This window comes from Schistocerca serialis, chromosome 5, assembly GCF_023864345.2.
Source record: "Schistocerca serialis cubense isolate TAMUIC-IGC-003099 chromosome 5, iqSchSeri2.2, whole genome shotgun sequence".
NCBI lineage: Eukaryota > Metazoa > Arthropoda > Insecta > Orthoptera > Acrididae > Schistocerca > Schistocerca serialis.
Window position 1 is genome coordinate 469,068,093 of NC_064642.1, and position 25,130 is coordinate 469,093,222.

Below are 25,130 nucleotides of genomic sequence, written 5' to 3' on the forward strand. Positions count from 1 at the left end.
TGATAGCGAAAGAACTTGAACCTAGCCGCAGCAACTAGGGTTTGAGAGTCAAAGTATTGTGACAAAGCCTGAATGCACTGTTCGTATTGCAAAAGTTCTGGGTGGGAGGCCGGAAACAACTTTTCTAAGAGTCGGTATACTTCAACACCCGCGGAGGCCAATAGAAAAACAAGTCTTAGCTGACCTGGGTGCTGGTGAGCCGCCATGTGTGCCTCGAATAGAGCTAGATATTCATTCCATGTTTCTTCATCCTGATTGAAGGCCCTGAACGGTGACGTGCAGGTTGGTAAGTCCGTGGGGCCAACTGCAGCAGGCGTCATTGATTGCTGCTGCACTGTTATTAGTTGCTGCATGCCGGACAAAAGTTGAGTCATCTGCTGTGTCTGCAAAAGCAAAATCTGTTCAAGAGTGACTGTGGAGGTAGTAGACGCTTGCGCAGGATTGGGAGGAGCCTGGTGTGGAGGCGTGGGAGTAGCCATGTTAGTACAATGCAACTGTTGAGAGCAAGATACCAATAAACGAAGCAAAGATGCGAAGTGCTCCACACTGAAATCCAAAAATGTCCACAAGAAATTCGGTTAGTTTTGGTTAGGCGCAAGCAAGAAGCAATTAGCAAATGGTGCACAAGCAATAGCAAACGTTGAGGCAAGCAGGATTCACAATGGTGGCAGGAGGCAGAGTCCGCCCGCTGCTCAGCAAAACCAAAATCCACGTCGCCACTTTTATGGGCTGCCTGGATGTGGCAACCATAATTTGGATACGGAGTAGGATGTGACCAGGTTGTGACTAAAATCTGGTGGCAGGAAAACGATTAGTGACAAATAAGCACCAGCTAGTATAAAACAGTTACTTAGCTTTATTGACAGCGAACAGTGTACCGTAGATACAGTTCCAATTAGTGTCCAAGAATATTCCTGATTCGTGGCCTACGTCGTTATACAATACTGAATCACACAGCGAGCTAGCTAACCAGACAACAAACGATGGCACTGATGACTGCAACGAGCTGTCTGCAGACTCCCTGACTCGGGGCCAGTGCTCCTGTTATATCAAGTAGCCAGAAGGCACTGTAGGCCCCAGTTTAGCAATGGCGCAATGTCTTCAGTCGGCTTTAGTCGGCGGCAACACCATGGGAAACTGTGACAAGCGAGGCAACGGCAGGGCGCGCATGCTATTCGGTTGGGTCTGCGAATACAAAAGTTATGGACGGAGGTACTGATGTAGCCATCTTTAAGGTGGTTTGTTGCGTTGAGTTGGATCAAGTGAAGCAAATGGGGGAGAAGTTGTTGAGGTTCTGGAAGAATGCAGATAGGATGCCCTCACCTTCGATTCAGATAGCAGAGATTTCATCAGTGAATCTGAACTATGTGAGGGGTTTAGGATTCTGGGTTTTTAGGAGAATTCCTGTAGATGGCCAATGAATAGGTTGGCATAGAATGGTGCCATGCGGGTGCCCATAGCCATACCCTGGATTTTTTTTAAAGTAATACTTTCAAAGGAGAATACATCCTTCCATCACCACCTACTGCACTCTGGTCACAACATCGCTTATCCCTTTTAAAGGCAGGGCTACCTGCAAAACCATTCACGTGGTCTACAAGCTAAGCTGCAACCACTGTGCTGCATTATGTAGGCATGACAACCAACAAGCTGTCAGTCCACCTGAATGGCCACCAACAAACTGCGACCAAGAAACAAGCAGACCATCCTGTTGCTGAACATGCTGCCAAACATGACATCCTTCATTCCAGTGAGTGCTGCACAGCCTGTGCCTGTGCCATATGCATCCTTCCACCAACACAAGCTTTTCTGAACTGTGCAGGTGGGAACTTTCCTTGGAATACATCCTACATTCCTGTAACCCTCCTGGCCTCAACCTTCATTAGTCACTGTCCTCACCCATCCAGCCCCTTCCCTGTTCCCATTCCAGCACTACACAGCCATCATTCCACCACCACATCCAGTCTTTTTATTTCTCTCCTTTTCTGGTACTTTCTCCCCCTTCTCCCGCTCACCAACCCCACTTTACTGTCCACCACCCCCACCATACTATCCCTCCCCCTCCCCCCAGCCTCCTCTACCCCCACCCAGTCGCCATTCCCATCATACACTGATGTTGCTGCTCGCAGGGTGGTTTCAGTTGGCCTGGGACTGCAGTCGTGTGTGTGAGTTGTGTCTGCGTGTTTGTCTGTGTGTGTCTATTGTTGACAAAGGCCTTAATGGTCGAAAGCTTTAATTGTGAGTGTCTTTTTATTGTGTCTATCTGCAACTCAGCATCTCCTTTCTCATAATATTGTTTCTTTCTGGTAATACCTAGTTTTGCTTCATTCAACTATTTTCTAAATTCTGGCCAGAGGAAGAAGTGTTTGGTTAGACACCTAGTATCTGCATATGCATTTGTTCTTTTCCAAGTGTGTTGCTGTCTGGTTAGTAGAAACTTTTATTTGAATTTGTTTCCACTTGGAGATCTTATTTTTACCATGATTTTCTTACTAGAACATTTAAGTCTTGTAGCATTGGTTAACCTGAAGAAAAAATGGACCTTTCATAATATAAATCAGTAAGCTGAAAGCAGAAATATCTGTTGTCATTAATGGAGATCAGAGGTTTTCCTAATGGAAGTGCTGAAATTATTTCCCTGATGTGTTGCAGTTTTGAATGCCTGTACTTGATTTCAGTAACATTACAGTGTTCAGTCAGATACTTTTAATGGAAAACTGTGGATGGAATGAGTAAAGATAACCATTCACTTTACAGGAGGACTTTTGAAGGAGCACTTGTGATTTATTAAGTTACTTCTAATTTTTGGTCCGGCACTTTATATTGATATAACTCCACCAAGTTGTATACATGCAGCCTGAAGCAACAAATCAAAATTTGTACCAAGGCTGGGATTCAAATCTGGGTCTTCTGCTCATGAGGCAGATGTGCAAACCATTATCCTGCCCTGGAACAGTGGCTTTGCACAACTGCACGAACTATCTTAGTGTGCCTCCCTCTTCAATCCAAATTCCAATTCATGCCTCAGCCCACTTCATATTCCCCATAAACTTGAACAGCATTGCAGAGGTTCTCCAACTGTATTGGAATAGCACCTCAGCATTGAATGAAATGTGAGATAATGCCTGAAATCCAGACCTAGTTATTTTAATCAAATGAAACTGTGTAATTCCAAAAACCCAGGTCAAAATTTTGGCTTTAGTACAAATTTTCATTCGTCTCTTCAGTCTGCTTATATACATCATAGACAACTGAGACTTGAAAAGGTCACAGGAACCCTGTAGTTTCGTTTTACTACCAAGTTGTCAGTGAGAGCTAATTCTCATAAACTTTTTACTTTTATCAGCATCCGCCCATAACTTTTTGTTGAACTTGCTATGGAACCACCATAATCATTCATCTGGCTGTAATATGCCGGCCGGAGCGGCCATGCGGTTCTAGGCGCTACAGTCTGGAACCAAGCAACCGCTACGGTCGCAGGTTCGAATCCTGCCTCGGGCATGGATGTGTGTAATGTTCTTAGGTTAGTTAGGTTTAATTAGTTCTAAGTTCTAGGCGACTGATGACCTGAGAAGTTAAGTCGCATAGTGCTCAGAGCCATCTGGTCGCAATATTCATAGTTTACACTGTATATGCTTTCTCATTGTCTTCCACAACCTGTCTTTCTCCATTGTCTATTTACATTCTGCATATTATCCAAATGTCTGTTGTTTATTGTCTCCCGTTTTATATTTTCAATGTATTGCTTGCATATTTTCTTGTGTATTTCTCCATGATGCTTTTTTCTGACTTTGTGTAGTTTTTTCCCAGTGCATCCTTTAGGGTTTTTTTTTTTTTTTTTTTTTTTTAAAAAAAAGATTTAGCTTCTCTATTGGTCCATTGATTTCCAGCAACTTATTATTGATACTCTGTGCTCTGAATCTTGGTTCTCTCCCCCTCCCCCCTCTCTCCCTCTCCCCCTCCCTCCCTCGCTTTGTCCCTCTCCCCTTCCCTCTCCTTTCCCCTCTCCCCTGCCCCTCACTCTCCTTCCCTCCCTTCCTCCCTCCCTCCCTCCCTCCCTCCCTCCCACTCTGCCCCTCTCCCTCCCCCCTTTTCTCTCACTTGTATTCCCACTCATGGGCTTAGCATAACTTCTCATTTTAGTTTCTTGTTTTACATATTTCCTGATATCCATGTAGAGAAACTATATGGAAGTTCTAGAAGCTGGGTATTCAACTGTATTTTTTAAAAAAATGTGCATTTTAACCTGCATCAGTTATCGATATTTTCATATTTGAAATGCAGTATGCAGTAATTGTAATTTATTTCATCTTTGTCCTAATTGAGTCCATTTATCTTATAAGGATTGTTTTTTTCTGAAGTGTCCAAAAATTTTGCTTCAGGTTTTGTCCTGTCAAGTATCATCCCTTTGATCCAACTGTACTTGATAAATATGTTGTGGGAGATGATTACCTTCCCATATGGGAGGTACCGTCACTCAAGAGTTATTATAATGACTTGGGTTTTTCCATGAAAGAGTCTTTTGATGCATATATGAAGAGCATTGGTAAGATGAAAGAATTACTAAACGAAATAGGACGTTGTATAAGATAACATGGGGGTAAAGGAGGAGGTCATCTTCACAGCTTCTATTCACTTACACTTATTTGCATGCTCTTTATTTCTTTTTGTGTCTTACTCAATACCGTTAAGTTAATCTGCACTGCTAATTTTACTGTAATAAGATCTCATTTTAACATTACACTGATAATTTTTTGAAAGTTTGTTTTAATTATTTATGGAAATAAAAAAGGATTAAATTAATAATTGTTAAAATATCATTTTGTCACTTATACAAAAAGGTTTTGATTGTACTATGTTTACAGTATTGTAGTAGTAGTGCAGGGCAGTGCGGCTCAAAAGAATGGGAAATTTTAGAATGGAGATTAATAGACGAACACAGTTACTTACATATTTGTTTATGTCAGTGTGTAGTACAGAGTATGCCATTATCGTATTTCACAGTGATTTTTATTTCTTGAATAATGCATTTGATAGATGTGGTCCTCCTTGGGGTAGACCTTCCTGCAGCCTGATAGGAATGTCATGTATGGTTCAACCTAACATTTCAATAGGAATTCTGATTTCCTCTCATATTCTTGCCTTAAGTTGTTTGGTGGTAGCTGGTTGAGTATGGTAACCGTCTTCTTAAGGTGACCCCAGAAGATAAGGTCACACACTGTCAGGTCAAGCGATCTTGAAGGCCACACAATGTAACCGTGCCTTGAAATGATACAGTTACCAATCAATCATTGCATTGATATCCATGCTGTATGTGTCATTACTCAGTCATGTTGGAACCAACTGTTGGCAGGAAAATGGGGCAATTCATTCACAACAGAACTTTTCATCATGGAAATATGCTGAACAAATGTTACAGTGGACTGTGCACCCATCATCATCTTCAAAAAAGTAGGGGCCTGAAACAGCACTTGATGATATGGTGTACAATACAGTAACCTTGCTGCTGTGCAGTGGATGCTTGTGTAGCTGATGTGAATTTTGATGAGATCAAAATAAAAATTCTGTCTGTTCACAAAGCCACTGAGGTGAAACAGTGCTTCTACCGACATCCATAGGTTGTTAACAAAATTGTCATTGTCGTGCACTTTTGCTAACATGTGTTCAGTGTATTGTCTGTGCATTAGCGGATTGTTAGGTTGAAGTTGCTGAATGATGTGCAGCTTGTACCGGTGGCACTCTCAATCCACATTCAGTATTCATTGAACAATTGAGTGGTGCAATTGTAGAGACTCTGCATGACATCGAAACAGAGCACTGTGGAGCTCTTATCAAAGCAATTCACACAGCCTTGACATTGTCTCCCATATGAGTGCTTTGGGGGGTCTCCCTGCAGTTAGCTTCTTCAATGCAGAACTCATTGCTTCAAAATTGCAGACCCAGGTGGTGATTGCATGCCCTGAGCGAGAGAACATGACCATGCTACCCAATGTTGAAATGATGCCAAAATTCTTGATATACAGCCTCCACAATTATGTTCTTGCAATAAGCTTGTACCACAAAGGCATGCTAGACATCATTCCATTGCTCCATGTTTAGTTTACTAAACAGCAAGACAGTGCGAGCAGCATTTTATATGTCATTCAGCTCCACCTACCTCACAGCATTGCCACAATGCATTCCAGAATTTCCCATTATTTTGGATCACTGTGTATTTGGCAATGGAATTGCAGGATAGAGACTACATAAAAAAATCAAAATATGCAACTACAGGAATTCTGCAGGTGAATAGTTCATGGTGCATATACACACTGAAAGGCTAGTTAATGACGCTAACTATGGAGTTTTCCTTCTTCTTTAGGTAACTCCCCCCCCCCCCCCCCCCCCCCCGTCCTCCTGAAAAAAAGTAGAACTGGAAGAAGAGCAAAATTTTAAAAAATTAGAGCAGCCTGCTGATGTTTGTGTTTACTTGTGCACCACATGATTTATCCATCTGCCTTAGAGTGTATTATAATTTTGATTGGCGGATATTTTTTGTCTTCTAGATAAAGCCAATGGTGTAAGATCTGTTATATCACTTTCCTTTTCCCCATTGCATTAGGTGTACTTGGTGTGCACTTGGTTTACATTGAATTCAAATAAAATATTTTTGAATCATGTGAAAATGTAAAATTCACACAACAGTTTCGAGAAAACTGAAACTACTTGAAAAATCTGAGACATTACAGTATTTTATAATTCACCTATTTGTTAATTCTTCTGGTGCTGTCTTTACTAATCAGCTGGAAATATTTCAATTAATAGCCTTCTCTGTCTTAATTATATGACAACAACTAACATGATCTCATTACTGCTATACATTCATAAGAAAAATTTAAAGGTAAGTGGGAAACGAATTTCTCAGAAAGGAGAAATATTTAGCAACTAGACTTCTTGAATGAATAAATATCTCTGACATGTAGCCATCTAACTTCAAATAAGGAACAAAGAGAAAATAATCTGATTTACATTACTGTGTACTGTTTTCAGGGAAAGACACAGACAAAATTTGGAATCAAGTTGATGAAGCAATTAGAAATATATATCTGGCGAAAGAAGCATTAATAATACAGATTTCGTCAAAATTCAAATCTACGTCAAATTTTTTTGAAATGGTGCGGATTGATCTTGTGCTGGATGAGGATTTAAATGTTTATCTAATGGAGGTAAAGAAGTTATAACATTTCACTAGAAAAATATAAATTAAAGACCCACACATGAGTATAAATTAATAGTAATGTAGTGTTTATGAGTGCATGATGTGTTTTTTGTATATCTGTTTTGTTTGAAAGGCAAGAAATTAAAAGACTCTTGTATGAGGTCCAGTTTCAAATGCAATTACTGTGAATTTAGTTAATTCCATGATCTTCTGTTATTTGGTTTATTTATAGCTTTGATGGCTACATGCAGCTAGACATCTTATTGAATTTCAAAAATAGCACTGAAAGACCTAAGTCAAAAAAAGGCCCCGGGAATAGACAACATTCCATTAGAGCTACTGATAGCTTCGGGAGAGCCAGCCATGACAAAACTCTACCATCCGGCGAGCAAGATGTATGAGACAGGCCAAATACTCTCAGACTTCAAAAGAATGGAATAATTCCAATCCCAAAGAAAGCAGATGTCAACAGGTGTGATAATTACTGAACTATCAGTTTAATAAGTCATGGCTGCAAAATACTAACATGAATTTTTTACAGACAAATGGAAAAACTGGTAGAAGCTAAACTCGGGGAAGATCAGTTTGGATTCCTTAGAAATGTTGGAACACACGAGGCAATACAGACCCTACAACTGACTTATCTTAGAAGATAGATTAAGGAAAGGCAAACCTATGTTTCTAGCATTTGTAGACTTGGAGAAAGCTTGTGACAATGTTGACTGGAATACTCTCTTTAAAATTCTGAAGGTGGTATTCTGAAGGTGGCAGGGGTAAAATACAGGGAGCAAAAGGCTATTTACAATTTATACAGAAACTACATGGCAGTTATAAGAGTAGAGGGGTATGAAAGGGAAGCAGTGGTTGAGAAGGGAGTGAGACAGGGTTGTAGCTTATCCCCAATGTTGTTCAATCTGTATATTGAGCAAGCAGTAAATGAAACAAAAGAAAAATTTGGAGCAAGAATTAAAATCCATGGAGAAGAAATAAAAACTATGAGGTTTGCTGATGACATTGTAATTCTGTCAGAGACAGCAAAGGACCTGGAAGATCAGTTGAACAAAATGGACAGTGTCTTGAAAGGAGATTATAAGATGAAGATCAACAAAAGCAAAATGAGGATAATGGAAGAAAGTAGTCAAATGAAGTCAGGTGATACTGAGGGGATTAGATTAGGAAATGAGACACTTAAAGTAGTAGATGGATTTTGCTATCTGGGGAGCAAAATAACTGATGATAGTTGAAGTAGAGAGGATATAAAATATAGATTGGCAATGGCAAGGAAAGCGTTTCTGAGGAAGAGAAATTTGTTAACATCGAGTATAGATTTAAGTGCCAGGAAGTCTTTTCTGAAAGTACTTGTACGTAGTGAATCTATGTATGGAAGTGAAACATGGACGAGAGATAGAGTAGACAAGAAGAGAATAGAAGCTTTTGAAATGTGGTGCTACAGAAGAATGCTGAAGATTAGATGGGTAGATCATGTAAGTAATCAGAAGGTACTGAACAGAAGTGGGGAGAAGAGGATTGTGGCACAACATGACTAAACGATGGTACTTGTTGGTAAGACACATCCTGAGGCATCAAGGGATCACCAATTTAATATTTGAGGGTATTGTGTAGGGTAATAATAGTAGAGGCAGACCAAGAGGTGAATACACTAAGCAGATTCAGAAGGATGTAAGTTGCAGTAGTTACTCAGAGATAGAGTAACATGGAGAGCTGCATCGAACCAGTCTCTGGACTGAAGACCACAACAACAACAAAATCTGTTTCAAATTATTGCATTTTGTGTTAGCACAAATGTATGCTGCCCTTGGCAGTTTTGTTAAAATAATTTTGGTACTAAACTGCATCACATTGCAATGTGCAACATACAGATGAATCAGCATATCAGCGTAGGCATAATATAAGGAAATAGAGAGGAAGCAGAATAAAGTTACAGACAGTGAGTGCTGTGTTTCAGTAATAGAATTGCAGGTACATACAAGATAGCAGTTCTGTCTGTCTACAGACTCCAACAGGATATATACAAAATTTCATTTAGCAGTTACAGAGGCTGCTAGTAAGACTTGGTAGAAGTAACTGGGAAGTGAGTGTACATGGAGATTTCAATAGTGATTTAATCTCAGTTATTTCTTATGAAGGACGTATAGTGTTAAAAAATGTCCATACTTGGTTTGGTCCACATAGTAACATTCCCAAGAAGGATAGAAGGACATTGTGCACCAGTGCTCCAAAATTTGTTTCAAAATGCAACAATCTTTCATGAAATAGATGCAAACCCTATAATAAATGGTTTATCTGATAGTGATGGTTAAATGGTATCAATTAGATGGAACTAAAAAGGGAAATGTAAACTTCCACAGAATTGTAAATGCTCAGGAGCTACACTATTCAGATATAATCTGCAGGTTGAAAAATGGGAAGAATATTGCCAGGAATACGCAGTAGGTGAGAAATTTAGTTCTTTCCTAAAAGATTCATAAGGCACTGTGAATCCAGTTTTTGTTTACAAGAAGTCAGAAACAATTAGTGTAGAAATCCAGAGAAAAAGTAGCTGACATCTGAGGTCAAGGTGTCTTTTGCATGGAAGGCAGAGAACTTTATATATTGTAAAGGACTAGCTCTAATTAAGACTTAACAATAAGCTACCAAAAGTGTTGCATAATTGTTTATTGTGTCATCAAAAAGTTGAGAACAAAACCAAGGACAATTTGGAGCATTATTAAATGTGAAATGAATGAATTTGCTATGGCTAATGATATTTAGCTACCAGATGACAGTAACAGTGAGACATGATATTGAATTCAAATCATTGGCAACTAAATGCAGTGGTAGGATTAAAAACAGCCGACCAGTTGCAAAGGATAAAGTAATCTTTACCTAGGTTTCGATAGATTTAAATCTATCTTCTTCAGAAGGCGGCCTGAGGACAATGAACATCGTAATTTATATTAAAAGGTATGAAACATAAGTCAAGAATAGAGTTTAATATATATTAGGAGAATCTTGTATTACAAAATATGAGAAGGATTCCTGGTACTTACAGTATTACATTACCATGGAGTGATATGTCATTGTCGTTTTCACAAACATCTGCATAGCTCCATTAGTCCAAATAAAATATAGCCCTGAGAATAGGGTTTGTCAGACAAATAAAAATAAGTACATGGAAGTTGGAGAGCGCATAAGTGACTGAGTAAAATCGGCCAGCGTAGTAGCACTGCAGCCAGGGCAGGTGGCGCTCAGGTCGCGAACTATGTGCCGATTGGCGTACTGAAGCAACATGTAAAATATCCATATTAATTGCGTCCTTAGATAGAGTGACAATAAATAAAAGGAAAGCATTTAACATCCCGTTATGACATTGTGGGAGCCTTAGGAACAATAACGTAGATACATACATCAAAAAGGCAGGTGGCGCTTACGCCATAAGTTACATTTAAGAATAATCAGTAGTGGCTCTTAAGACATAAATTACGAAACCTGGTCAACAGTCCAGTTAATATACATTCTCAGGGAGCCAAGGTTTTAGAATAAGAGAAAATTACATGAGGGCTGATGTAGTGGCAGCCATACATCGTGAGAATACCACATTACATAAAAGGTAGTGAGCTTAAAGATTTGAAAGTGCATTATAGCTTCCTGAGGAAATAGACTACTGAGGTTACCAACATTAATGTTATATATTAAACAGTATGGGTTTAAAGCCTTCGAAGAATTGTCTACAGGCAAGGTTCAACTGATCGTTCAGTATATTACCGTCTTTGAGCTCTAGATGTTTAAAAATAAATAACTCTTCCCACAGATCTAGTCTCCGTCCTTTGACTTGTCTGTGTAGGACAATCGTGTCTTCTAACTGTTTGGGCGTATGGCCTGCTATCAAGAGGTGTTCAGCAAAAGTAGAGTTGTGGATATTCGCTCGTTTTTTACCTAATAGATGTTCTTTATATCATGTTTTCACAGCTCTGCCTGTTTGACCAATATAGTATGAGGGGCAGTTATTACAGGTTAGTTTGTAAATACCTGAATTAGAAAACCAATCACTGGCAATCTCTACTGACTGTATAAGATTTCTTTTTAAACTGTTATCTGTAGAGGAGGAGACGTTACAGTTATATTTTTTATTTAGAAGACGTTTAATCCTATATGATATGTTACCCAAGAAAGGGATGGAAATAAATTTTTTAGTTTCTGTGGTATCTGTGGGGAGGTTATTGCTCAAAGTCGAACATTTTTGGGAAATTTTCTTATTGAGCAGGTAATCGATCATATTCTGGTTGTACCCATTATTAACAGCGATTGCTTTGATGACATTCAATTCCTTCAGTTGATCCGCAGGCGATAAAGGAGTGGTTACCACTCGGTGAATGGCGGAATGAAAAAACGCCAGTTTATGAGATTTTGGATGAGTTGAGTCAGCAGGAATGACATTATCTGAATATGTTTCTTTGCGGAAGATATTGAAATGGAAGGTATTATCTTGTATGGAAATTGTTAAATCGAGAAAATTAAGTTCACGTTTATCATTTTGAAGTTCTTTTGTGAAGGAAATTTTTTCATGTAAACCGTTGAAAGTATTGAAGAGCTGCTCTAACTCATGATCAGTGCCATCAAAAGCAATGAAAATGTCGTCAACATAACGTGCATAATAGCAGATATTGTAGCGTAATTCTGAACTTGAATTGAAGAAAGTTGTTTCCAGGATGTTGATGAAAACCTCTGCTAGAATACCGGCGAGGGGGCTACACATCGCTAGACCATCTGGCTGTACATACATTTTCCCGTTAAATGTGAAATAATTGTATTTTAAAATGACCTTAAGCAAACCAATGAGTTCCGCAATCTGAGTTTCACTTAGTTTTTTATGCTTAAGAAGATTCTCTTTTACAAGGTCTATGGTTTCATCAACCGGGACATTTGTATAAAGGCTGACGATGTCGAAGGACACCATAGACCTTGTAAAAGAGAATCTTCTTAAGCATAAAAAGCTAAGTGAAACTCAGATTGCGGAACTCATTGGTTTGCTTAAGGTCATTTTAAAATACAATTATTTCACATTTAACGGGAAAATGTATGTACAGCCAGATGGTCTAGCGATGGGTAGCCCCCTCGCCGGTATTCTAGCAGAGGTTTTCATCAACGCCCTGGAAACAACATTCTTCAATTCAAGTTCAGAATTACGCTACAATATCTGCTATTATGCACGTTATGTTGACGACATTTTCATTGCTTTTGATGGCACTGATCATGAGTTAGAGCAGCTCTTCAATACTTTCACGGTTTACATGAAAAAATTTCCTTCACAAAAGAACTTCAAAATGATAAATGTGAACTTAATTTTCTCGATTTAACAATTTCCATACAAGATAATACCTTCCATTTCAATATCTTCCGCAAAGAAACATATTCAGATAATGTCATTCCTGCTGACGCAACTCATCCAAAATCTCATAAACTGGCGTTTTTTCATTCCGCCATTCACCGAATGATAACCACTCCTTTATCGCCTGCGGATCAACTGAAGGAATTGAATGTCATCAAAGCAATCGCTGTTAATAATGGGTACAACCAGAATATGATCGATTACGTGCTCAATAAGAAAATTTCCCAAAAATGTTCGACTTTGAGCAATAACCTCCCCACAGATACCACAGAAACTAAAAAATTTATTTCCATCCCATTCTTGGGTAACATATCATATAGGATTAAACGTCTTCTAAATAAAAAATATAACTGTAACGTCTCCTTCTCTACAGATAACAGTTTAAAAAGAAATCTTATACAGTCAGTAGAGATTGCCAGTGATTGGTTTTCTAATTCAGGTATTTACAAACTAACCTGTAATAACTGCCCCTCATACTATATTGGTCAAACAGGCAGAACTGTGAAAACATGATATAAAGAACATCTATTAGGTAAAAAAGGAGCGAATATCCACAACTCTACTTTTGCTGAACACCTCTTGATAGCAGGCCATACGCCCAAACAGTTAGAAGACACGATTATCCTACACAGACAAGTCAAAGGACGGAGACTAGATCTGTGGGAAGAGTTATTTATTTTTAAACATCTAGAGGCCAAAGACGGTAATATACTGAACGATCAGTTGAACCTTGCTTGTAGACAATTCTTCGAAGGCTTTAAACCCATACTGTTTAATATATAACATTAATGTTGGTAACCTCAGTAGTCCATTTCCTCAGGAAGCTATAATGCACTTTCAAATCTTTAAGCTCACTACCTTTTATGTAATGTGGTATTCTCACGATGTATGGCTGCCGCTACATCGGCCCTCATATAATTTTCTCTTATTCTAAAACCTTGGCTCCCTGAGAATGTATATTAACTGGATTGTTGACCAGGTTTCGTAATTTATGTCTTAAGAGCCATTACTGATTATTCTTAAAGTTTTGATTTATATACGATCTACGTGCTTCACTAATATGATAATATAACTTTTATATTCTGGCTGTATATGCCACTGCATGTAACTTATGGCGTAAGCGCCACCTGCCTTTTTGATGTATGTATCTACGTTATTGTTCCTAAGGCTCCCACAATGTCATAACGGGAGTGTTAAATGCTTTCCTTTTATTTATTGTCACTCTATCTAAGGTCGCAATTAATATGGATATTTTACATGTTGCTTCAGTACGCCAATCGGCACATAGTTCGCGACCTGAGCGCCACCTGCCCTGGCTGCAGTGCTACTACGCTGGCCGATTTTACCCAGTCGCTTATGCGCTCTCCAACTTCCATGTACTTATTTTTATTTGTCTGACAAACCCTATTCTCAGGGCTATATTTTATTTGGACTAATGGAGCTATGCAGATGTTTGTAAAAACGACAATGACATATCACTCCATGGTAATGTAATACTGTAAGTACCAGGAATCCTTCTCATATTTTGTAATACAAGATTCTCCCAATATATATTAAACTCTATTCTTGACTTATGTTTCATACCTTTTAATATAAATTACGATGTTCATTGTCCTCAGGCCGCCTTCTGAAGAAGATAGATTTAAATCTATCGAAACCTAGGTAAAGATTACTTTATCCTTTGCAACTGGTCGGCTGTTTTTAATCCTATTACGTGGAACCGTTGCTGTTGCGCAGCTATGTTTAAAATACTTAAATGCAGTGGCTTATTCTTAACATTAGCTGAAACCACGGGAACAAGAAATGGTCCATCAGAGACAGATCAGTTACATTTACTGAGATGGATTGTGAATAGTCTAACACCACACTAAGACAATGCACAATGACAAAGTAATTACAGGGACAGCAATCAAATTGAGAGCAAAAAGGAATGTAGCAGAAAAAAGAAATAAACAAAAATGTTAAAAAATCAAGATGACATTCTTTTTAAAAGTTGAACACAGAGTGTTACTCAGAAACCTTACTCTTGCAAATTATATAAATGACTACTTTGTAAATAATCCAGTCAACCTGAGTAAAAATTGCTTTAGGAATAGCAGAACCCCAGCTCCAAGAGAAAAACGTGTAAAATCAATAGTGGCATGTTTCACAAACAAATTAAAACTTCTTAAAATACCAGAAACAATGAAGAATAAAATGTCGTCAGGGACTGGTGAGGTACCTGGTTCAGTCATAACTAAATATCCTTGTATTATATCAGAACCACTATCATGTATCATAAATACATCATTGTCAAAAGGAGTGTTTCCACAAAGATTAAAATTTTCAAAAATAAAACCATTCTTTAAAAAGAGCAATGTACAGGAAGTAGGAAACTATAGACCAATATCTGTGTTATCTGTATTTTCAAAAGTAATAGAGACAGTCATGAAACACAGAATTACAAGTTACCTTGAAATATTCAGTTTCCTGTCTGTAAACCAATACAATAGGAATAAACTTCGAATTACACAGGCCAATGATGGAAAAACTTTTTTGCTGAAAATACCTTATTCTTATGTTTTTTAGGATGGGAAATCCAAATATGATATTTAAAAAGCTGTATCATCCACCATTTCTTCACATTTTACAGTTAAATTTATTAAAGTAAGTAATTTTTTAAAGAATTTAACAGCTTTTATGTAGTTAAAATAATTTAAAAAGGAGGTGTAATGAATGTAGATGACGTTGGGAGCACTGCTGAAAAAATTTGCTGGCTAAAAAAGGTCGATTCTATTTTTGTGTTAACAGATAGTGTTTTGTCTACTGTCAACCTAAGCTCACTTTTCCATTTCCTGTACATGTGGTCAGTACAATGTCTAATCATGGTTGTAAAGACTCTGCTGACAATTTTTTTTTATATTTGTGGTGAATTTTTGATTGAAAAACACCAAAAAAACATTACAGACTTTGTGAAAAAGGTTTATCTATCATACTTTGGATCTAAACTGAGAAAATGGTCCAAAAGGGTGAAAAGAGCCTTTAGTTTTTTCTGTTTCTATGATGTGGAGGGAGCCAAGAAATCATTCCAATGATTGCTACTTTTGCAGTGTTGATATTACTGGTCATAATTCGAAAAACAAGAAAATAATAAGCTACCATAACCTTATGTCTGTCATCTGACCAGTAGGGCATGGTGTAGATTTGCCAGTTCCTGAACCACCAGATGATTTAAATTCTATTCCAACATATGTATTTTCTGATGTATAATCTGATTTAGTTGAACCAGATGATGATGAATTCCATTGTAATACAGAAAGTCTATAGCCAAAATTGTGTACACAGGCCGAGCTTAACAATTTGGTTAGGGATCTGGGCTTAATGAAAGAAAAAGCGGAATTGCTTGGCTCTACATTAAAAGAAAAAAACTTATTGGCAGTTGGAACCAGCATATACATGTATAGAAAGAGAGTGCAGCAACTCTCCAAGTTTTTTCAACAAGAAGGTGATTTAGTGTACTGTTCAGACATCCCCAGCCCAATGAATGAATTTGGTATTGGATACAAAAAGGAAGACTGGAGGCTGTTTATTGATTCATCCAAAAATAGTGATGGAAAAACACTGTAAAGGCTGCTGGAACACCAACATGATGGGGGACTATTGTTGGTCACTTCATGAAGGAGTTCAGCAAGTGACTCATCATAGAAAAAGCTACACAAGAAGCTTCAAAGAAAAAAGAGAGAGAAAATGCAAACCAATTCCAGCTGACAAGTGAAACCTCTGTTAACACACATCATTTTGTTAAGTAGCTTACTGTAAATACAAACCATGTTGTAACAAAACATTTCATTAATTTCCCTGTTTACCGTATAGTATAGGACTTTTATACTATATAGTAAAAAGCATATTGCTCAAAAACTATGGGTGATCCAAAAAGCTAAGGCTAGATTTGGATTCAGCTCATAAAAATATATAAAGATCAGCTATCAAAGTAAAAAAAGTTTTAAAAAAATTTTTCATTTGCCTGTGTTATTGATGTCATTTAATACTGTTCAGCTGTAGACAAGTTATAAGCTATTGGTGCATGAGGAGTGGCAAAAAAAATGGTTTCAGTGATATCTCCATAATAGGAAACAGGTAGTAGAAATTACTTCAGCAAACTTTAAAAAACAAAGTATTGTTTACAGATCTAATATTCAGACTGCGTCATTTGAGGTGCCACGGGAAAGTGTTATAGGACCCTTCCTGTTTCTTATTTCTTTAATAATAACAAGAGTCCAACCAGAGGCACTCACATAACTGTATTTGCTGATGATACAAATGTTGTTGTAAATGATATAAACCAGATATTATCAACATCTGTGACCAGTATTAGAATATTTATGAAATTGATTTGAAATGAATAAGTTGACCTTAATAATTTCAAGAAATATTACAGTATTATATTCATTACAGGAAAACAAAGTCACATCCCAACCTGGATCTCAGAATACAAAATAAAGTAATTCAGAGAGTAGCTGTCACAAAAATTATAGTTGTCCGTATAGATAAAAATTTAGACTGTAAAAAGCCCACAGCCTCTATCTCACTAGCAAGTTAATTTCTACTTGCTTTGTGTTATGTGTAATTAGTAGCATGTGTAGTAGAAAGTGTAGCAGAATTATCTACTTTGCTTACATGTGTTCTGCTATTACCTCTGGCCTGACCTTCTGGGGCCATAGTAAGACAAATATGCAAAACATCTTCGCTGTACAGAAACAAGCTAATAGAATTATTACCAACAGTTCAAGGCTAACACCCTCCAAGAAGTTATTTCAACATGTAAATATTCTATCCTTACCACACATCTACATATAAAACGTGTAATTAATACAAAAAGGTACAGTGACAATTTCAAAATGAGCTCAGAGTTTCATTCTTACAAGAATGTACAGTGATATCCATATAAAAAGAGTAAATAAGGATTTAGCACAAAACAAATAAACATTCAAGGCACTAGATTGTACAACAAATTTATGGCACAGACTAAAGAAATAAAAATATTGTTTTCGTTTAAGGAAACAGTATTCACATTTTTGATAACTAACTGCAGTTATAGTGTAGAAGAATACCTGAAATAACCATGTAGTAACTAATTATATTCATGTATTATGTGTCAATAGCAATTTTTAATTAAGTGCTTGCCATTTTGAACAAAGGTGTTGGAACTGTTAGGTATTTGTATGTAAATGTTAGCTATAGACTCCATGTAAGACATCTTTTTCATGCATTTGTATAATTAAAGTTGTATGTGCAATTTTGAATGTGATATTGTGAAGGGTATGATGCATACTTGTATTATGTAGGATGCTGTACACCCTTTTATTCGCAGGTTCGAATCCTGCCTCGGGCATGGATGTGTGTGATGTCCTTAGGTTAGTTAGGTTTAAGTAGTTCTAAGTTCTAGGGGACTGATGACCCCAGATGTTAAGTCCCATAGTGCTCAGAGCCACCCTTTTGTTATTATTATTATTTCCTTCACTATCTCAGACGTTAAGTCCGGTTAAAAATGGAGTGACGCGGACCTTGATCAAGCGTCACTTCCTTTTAACTGTACGGTATGTGTTATATTGCATTTAGGAACTTTCGGGTAATTGAACATGTATCAATAATTACGGATTTCTGTAGTTGTATATATATGTTTGGATGTAGCTGTATTGCATTGATGTACTGGTGGATATTGTGTGGTATGACTCCTGTAGTTGATAGTATAATTGGTATGATGTCAACTTTATCCTGATGCCACATGTCTTTGACTTCCTCAGCCAGTTGGATGTATTTTTCAATTTTTTCTCCTGTTTTCTTTTGTATATTTGTTGTAGTGGGTATGGATATTTCGATAATAATAATAATAATCATAATAATAATAATTATCATCATTATTATTATTCTGTGTATTTTCCACCAATATCCACACAATGTACAGTGTCTCTCGATGAACAAACTACTACTGTTACTTCTGCTACTACAAAAACAGTAACAACAACAACAACTACTACTACTGCCACCGCTGCTGCTCCTGCTTCAATTTTGCCATATTATCTTGATAGCTGGTAGTGCATCTTCCCTTCCCAGAATATGCAGCAGTAATACCTGCTTATAAATGTGGATACAAGCAATTGAACTCTAATTATTGACCAATCTTCCTCCAAAATTTGTTCTCAAAAGTTTTTGAGAATGTAACTTATCATCTAATTAAGAATAACCTTATAGCAACTGTTCAGTTTGGCTTCCATAAAGACTTTCCTACTGAGCAGATAGTGTACGATCTTGAAAACTTAGTTCTTTTAAAACTAAATGAAAGAAATTACCTTGTTGGCATTTTGTACAATCTTGCCTAGGTAACTGATTGTGTGGGACAATGTTGTACTGGGGAAATTAAAATAGTATGGTGATTAAGCATTCACTTTCCATGGATGGCGTCATATCTTAAGAATAGAAAACTGAGTTGGGAAACATTAAACATGGTGTTCTGGAAGATTTTGTGCTTGTCCTGCTCTAGGAACATTTGAGAAATTCAAAAAACTATGATGTTTGCTGATCACACATGTATATTGGTAAATGGCCTGAAAACAACCATGCCAGATACAGACAGAAGAATAATGAAACAGGTTTAAAACTGGTTTGCAGCAAAAATCTTGACCTCCAGTCTTACAAAAACTCATATTACCCAATTCTGAACAAATAAAAATGACTTACAGGTTCCAAAAATAGAAAACAATGGGTATGCACTGGATGAGACTCCACAAAGCCTCTAGGCATCTAATGAATAGTAAACTGAGGTGACACCAGCCTGTGGATGTGGACATAGGTATCTCTCTCATTGTGTTGGTCTGCAGACGGGATTGTAGTATATGTTGCATATGTCCACTCAGTACCTTCCTATCGATAATCTTCAACAGGAGCATGAAATAAGCTGATAAATGAATATCTTGCAGAAGCCTCTTAGGAACCTAGGGATCGTCAACATACATATACTCCCTAACAGTATTTATTGTCAACAAAAAGAGTGAATTTAGGGTGAGCGCTGCAGTGTACAATCACAATACTAGAAGTAAAATTAATTTTTGTGTAGACTACATATCCCTATGTTGGGTACAGAATGGAGTTTTATTCTCTGGTGGAGAAGCCTGTAATTGGTTGCGAGTAGGCATCAGGGAGGAAATTGAAAATTCCCATAGTGTAAATCTCCATTCTGAGCACAAAAGAGCGATGCACAGTGTATTTGAAAATTAGTCTTACTTCTAGTATTGTGACTGTGAATTGCTGGAGGATCCTGATGAGGCTTCTGTGAGATGTTTAGTTATCATCATTACTCATTATTTTTATTGTGGACTTCTGTAGAATAAATAATTTTTTGCACTCTAGATGCTTCACACCAGAAGACTACATATAGGTTGATCCTGTGTTTTATTCAGTATTATTATATGTGTTCATTCGGGAGAATATCATCTGCCCTTGACACAACTAAGTTCTCCAGCTACCGTCATATCACTTTGAGTGACAGTCTCTTTGACAATTAGTAAATTTCTCACATTAGCCATAGTCATGTGTGCCATTCCACATGTTAAAACTGTACAACTTCCCCTCCAAATATTCCAAATAGAAAAAGAAATTTGTAACTTAAATGTAAGACCGTGTTCTTTTCAGTGTTCTATAAGTCAAAGAGTTCTTCCCTGGTCAGGTAATCAGGTAGGGCAAGTATGGAAGATTTGGTGAAGTGTAGACTATTGCCTTATTTGTAGCCTTCTTGTTGCTCAGCACCCCCCCCCCCCCCCCCCCCCCCCCCCTGTACTCCTGTCCCCTGAAATGTCAGTACCTGGTCCTCCTCTTTCAAATTTCTAGTTAATGCTTTCATATCTTCTGTGACCTGGTCAAGACTAGAGCCAGGATATATACTTTTCTGTAGACAATAGCGTCTACAACTTTACAGGTAATATTGCAGTAAGATATACTTCTGTATCCTATAGCTACCCAAGCATATCTAAGAAAAGTGTTCATAATTTCAAAAATATTGAAATTTATTGATGTTATGAGCTCATAGTTATTTTCATTTTTGTTGTTCCCTTTGGTTATGAATACAGCTTAGAAATTGAACATTTTCTTTTCATTGGTACCTTCAGAGGCATGTAAGTGGTCATCAACCTATATATTCGTTTGCACAATGCTTTGCTTCACTGGCATGGTTCTGTTGCTTTTCACTTGTGAAAAACTATCTCATCCAGTGAGTTATAGCCAGATCTGTAATTTACCATGGAATCTGAGTCACAATGAAACTGTCATTGTTCATATACACTGAACTGAAAGAGGCACAAAGATACTACAATCCTAAATTTTTGTAGTGAACACATAGTGCATAGTGGGGTGATCACACTGTTGTAGAAATAATTCAAAAGCTGAGATCGCTTAAATACTGTTTACTGGATAGCCAGTTTCAACACACTAAAGGTGCCATCATCTGATCTGAATGTAGATCAACATTTATAAATCATTTGGATATAACGATACATGAGCCAGACCAGCTGATATAAAATAATTGTCACAAAAATAAAAAACAACTGCTCTCATTGTCATTCTTTTCCATTAGATATGTAAAACCGCAGCCACAAGATAAAACTATTTGGTACACGACCACTGTTAGGTTAACAATGGTCAGCCGAGTGTTGTTGCCCGAGCAGCGGTCATGTACCAAATAGTTTTATCATGTGGCTGCGGTTTTACATATCTTATGGAAAAGAATGACCAAGAGAGCAGTTGTTTTTTATTTTTTGTGACAATGATTTTATATCAGCTGGTCTGGCTCACGTATTGTTACATCCAAATGGTTTATAAATGTTGATCTACATTCAGATCCGATGATGGAACTTTAATGTGTTGAAACCAGTTATCCAGTAAACAGTATCTAAGCAATCTTGGCTTTTGAATTATTTCTACAAATTAGTCTCTCACAGTTTGTGAAGTTCAGTCTAGAAAATCAACTTTTGGCTTATTCTGGTGTCTTTGATTCAATTAATGATGGCCAGTTCCCTCCCCATCCTAATCCATTCTTAGCTTGTATTCCATCTGTAATCACCTCACTGTCAATGGTATGTTAAACTGCAGTATTTGTTCATACTTCTCCAGGTCACAGATTCACATTGGCAATAAAAGAAAAAAATTTAGTATGTCTGACTGTCACACCTACAAGTATTTTGTTCATCAACAAGAAATAAATAAAAATTATTAGGCGCACACACACAACAAAATTCAACTATATTATATCTTACCTGTCCTTCTTATTTCATTTTGTTGATTTAAGATGTAATACAAATGTGTGAAAACATTAATAACACTATTAAGAAATTCTTGATTTTTTCTGATCATTTTTCTAACACACACTTCTTTTTTTGTAGGCAAATATGTCACCTAACTTGTCATCTGCACATTTTCCACCAAACCAGTTACTGTATGAGCAAGTACTGTACAGTGTGTTCTCCTTGGTTGGTGTTGGGAGAATTTTATATTCCTCCAACAGGTGAGACTATGATGTACTAAACACTAAATATGTTTAAATATTACAAATGTCAAATAGTGTATTTTAAGCTATTAAAGAGACCTTTGGAGAAAAGAGAGCTACTTGTATGAATATCAAGAGCTCAGACGGAAACCCAGTTCTAAGCAAAGAAGGGAAAGCAGAAAGGTGGAAGGAGTATATAGAGGGTCATACAAGGGCAATGTACTTGAGGACAATATTATGGAAATGGAAGAGGATGTAGATGAAGATGAAATGGGAGATACAATACTGAAACACCTGAGTCGAAACAAGGCCCTGGGAGTAGACAGCATTCCATTAGAACTACTGACGGCCTTGGGAGAGCCAGTCCTGACAAAACTCTACCATCTGGTGAGGAAGATGTATGAGACAGGTGAAATACCCTCGGACTTCAAGAAGAATACACTCCTGGAAATGGAAAAAAGAACACATTGACACCGTGTGTCAGACCCACCATACTTGCTCCGGACACTGCGAGAGGGCTGTACAAGCAATGATCACACGCACGGCACAGCGGACACACCAGGAACCGCGGTGTTGGCCATCGAATGGCGCTAGCTGTGCAGCATTTGTGCACCGCCGCCGTCAGTGTCAGCCAGTTTGCCGTGGCATACGGAGCTCCATCGCAGTCTTTAACACTGGTAGCATGCCGCAACAGCGTGGATGTGAACCGTATGTGCAGTTGACGGACTTTGAGCGAGGGCGTATAGTGGGCATGCGGGAGGCCGGGTGGACGTACCGCCGAATTGCTCAACACGTGGGGCGTGAGGTCTCCACAGTACATCGATGTTGTCGCCAGTGGTCGGCAGAAGGTGCACGTGCCCGTCGACCAGGGACCGGACCGCAGCGACGCACGGATGCACGCCAAGACCGTAGGATCCTACGCAGTGCCGTAGGGGACCGCACCGCCACTTCCCAGCAAATTAGGGACACTGTTGCTCCTGGGGTATCGGCGAGGACCATTCGCAACCGTCTCCATGAAGCTGGGCTACGGTCCCGCACACCGTTAGGCCGTCTTCCGCTCACACCCCAACATCGTGCAGCCCGCCTCCAGTGGTGTCGCGACAGGCGTGAATGGAGGGACGAATGGAGACGTGTCGTCTTCAGCGATGAGAGTCGCTTCTGCCTTGGTGCCAATGATGGTCGTATGCGTGTTTGGCGCCGTGCAGGTGAGCGCCACAATCAGGACTGCATACGACCGAGGCACACAGGGCCAACACCCGGCATCATGGTGTGGGGAGCGATCTCCTACACTGGCCGTACACCACTGGTGATCGTCGAGGGGACACTGAATAGTGCACGGTACATCCAAACCGTCATCGAACCCATCGTTCTACTATTCCTAGACCGGCAAGGGAACTTGCTGTTCCAACAGGACAATGCACGTCCGCATGTATCCCGTGCCACCCAACGTGCTCTAGAAGGTGTAAGTCAACTACCCTGGCCAGCAAGATCTCCGGATCTGTCCCCCATTGAGCATGTTTGGGACTGGATGAAGCGTCGTCTCACGCGGTCTGCACGTCCAGCACGAACGCTGGTCCAAATGAGGCGCCAGGTGGAAATGGCATGGCAAGCCGTTCCACAGGACTACATCCAGCATCTCTACGATCGTCTCCATGGGAGAATAGCAGCCTGCATTGCTGCGAAAGGTGGATATACACTGTACTAGTGCCGACATTGTGCATGCTCTGTTGCCTGTGTCTATGTGCCTGTGGTTCTGTCAGTGTGATCATGTGATGTATCTGACCCCAGGAATGTGTCAATAAAGTTTCCCCTTCCTGGGACAATGAATTCACGGTGTTCTTATTTCAATTTCCAGGAGTGTATAATAATTCCAATCCCAAAGAAAGCAGGTGTTGACAGATGGGAAAAATTACCGAACCATCAGTTTAAAAGTCACAGCTGCAAAATACTATAACGAATTCTTTACAGACGAATGGAAAAACTGGTAGAAGCCAACCTCGGGGAAGATCAGTTTCGATTCTGTACAAATGTTGGAACACGTGAGGCAATACTGACCCTACAACTTATCCTAGAAGAAAGATTAAGGAAAGGCAAACCTATGTTTCTAGCATTTGTAGACTTAGAGAAAGCTTTTGACAATGTTGACTGGAATACTCTCTTTCAAATTCTAAAGGTGGCAGGGTAAAATACAGGGAGTGAAAGGCTATTTACAATTTGTACAGAAACCAGATGGCAGTTATAAGAGTTGAGGGGCATGAAAGGGAAGCAGTGGTTGGGAAGGGAGTGTGACAGGGTTGTAACCTCTCCCCAATGTTATTCAATCTGTATATTGAGCAAGCAGTAAAGGAAACAAAAGAAAAATTCAGAGTAAGTATTAAAATCCACGGAGAAGAAATAAAAACTTTGAGGTTCGCCGATGACGTAATTCTGTCAGAGACAGCAAAGGACTTGGAAGAGCAGTTGAACGGAATGGATAGTGTCTTGAAAGGAGGATATAAGATGAACATCAACAAAAGCAAAACGAGGAGAATGGAATGTAGTCGAATTAAGTCGGGTGATGCTGAGGGAATTAGATTAGAAAATGAGACACTTAAAGTAGTAAAGGAGTTTTGCTATTTGGGGAGCAAAATAACTGATGATGGTCGAAGTAGAGAGGATATAAAATGTAGACTGGCAATGGCAAGGAAAGCGTTTTTGAAGAACAGAAATTTGTTAACATCGAGTATAGATTTAAGTGTCAGGAAGTCGTTTCTGAAAGTATTTGTACGGAGTGTAGCCATGTATGGAAGTGAAAGATGGACGATAAATAGTTTGGACAAGAAGAGAATAGAAGCTTTCAAAATGTGGTGCTACAGAAGAATGCTGAAGATTAGATGGGTAGATCACGTAACTAATGAGGAGGTATTGAATAGAATTGGGGAGAAGAGGAGTTTGTGGCACAACTTGACAAGAAGAAGGGACCGGTTGGTAGGACATGTCCTGAGGCATCAAGGGATCACAAATGTAGCATTGGAGGGCAGTGTGGAGGG

The 25,130-nt window shown here is 38.6% G+C and overlaps 1 protein-coding gene across 3 annotated transcripts in view; it reads left to right on the forward strand.

The window, feature by feature from the left end:
• The window catches only part of LOC126481435 (probable tubulin polyglutamylase ttll-15), a 71,248-nt gene that overhangs the window by 40,517 nt on the left and 5,601 nt on the right, over positions 1–25,130 (forward strand). For all 3 annotated transcript variants that reach the window (XM_050105189.1, XM_050105190.1, XM_050105191.1), the window contains exons 6-8: positions 4,383–4,546; positions 7,030–7,205; positions 21,998–22,119. In XM_050105189.1, the coding sequence (XP_049961146.1) occupies positions 4,383–4,546; positions 7,030–7,205; positions 21,998–22,119 (462 nt within the window). The remainder of the gene's footprint in view (positions 1–4,382; positions 4,547–7,029; positions 7,206–21,997; positions 22,120–25,130) is intronic.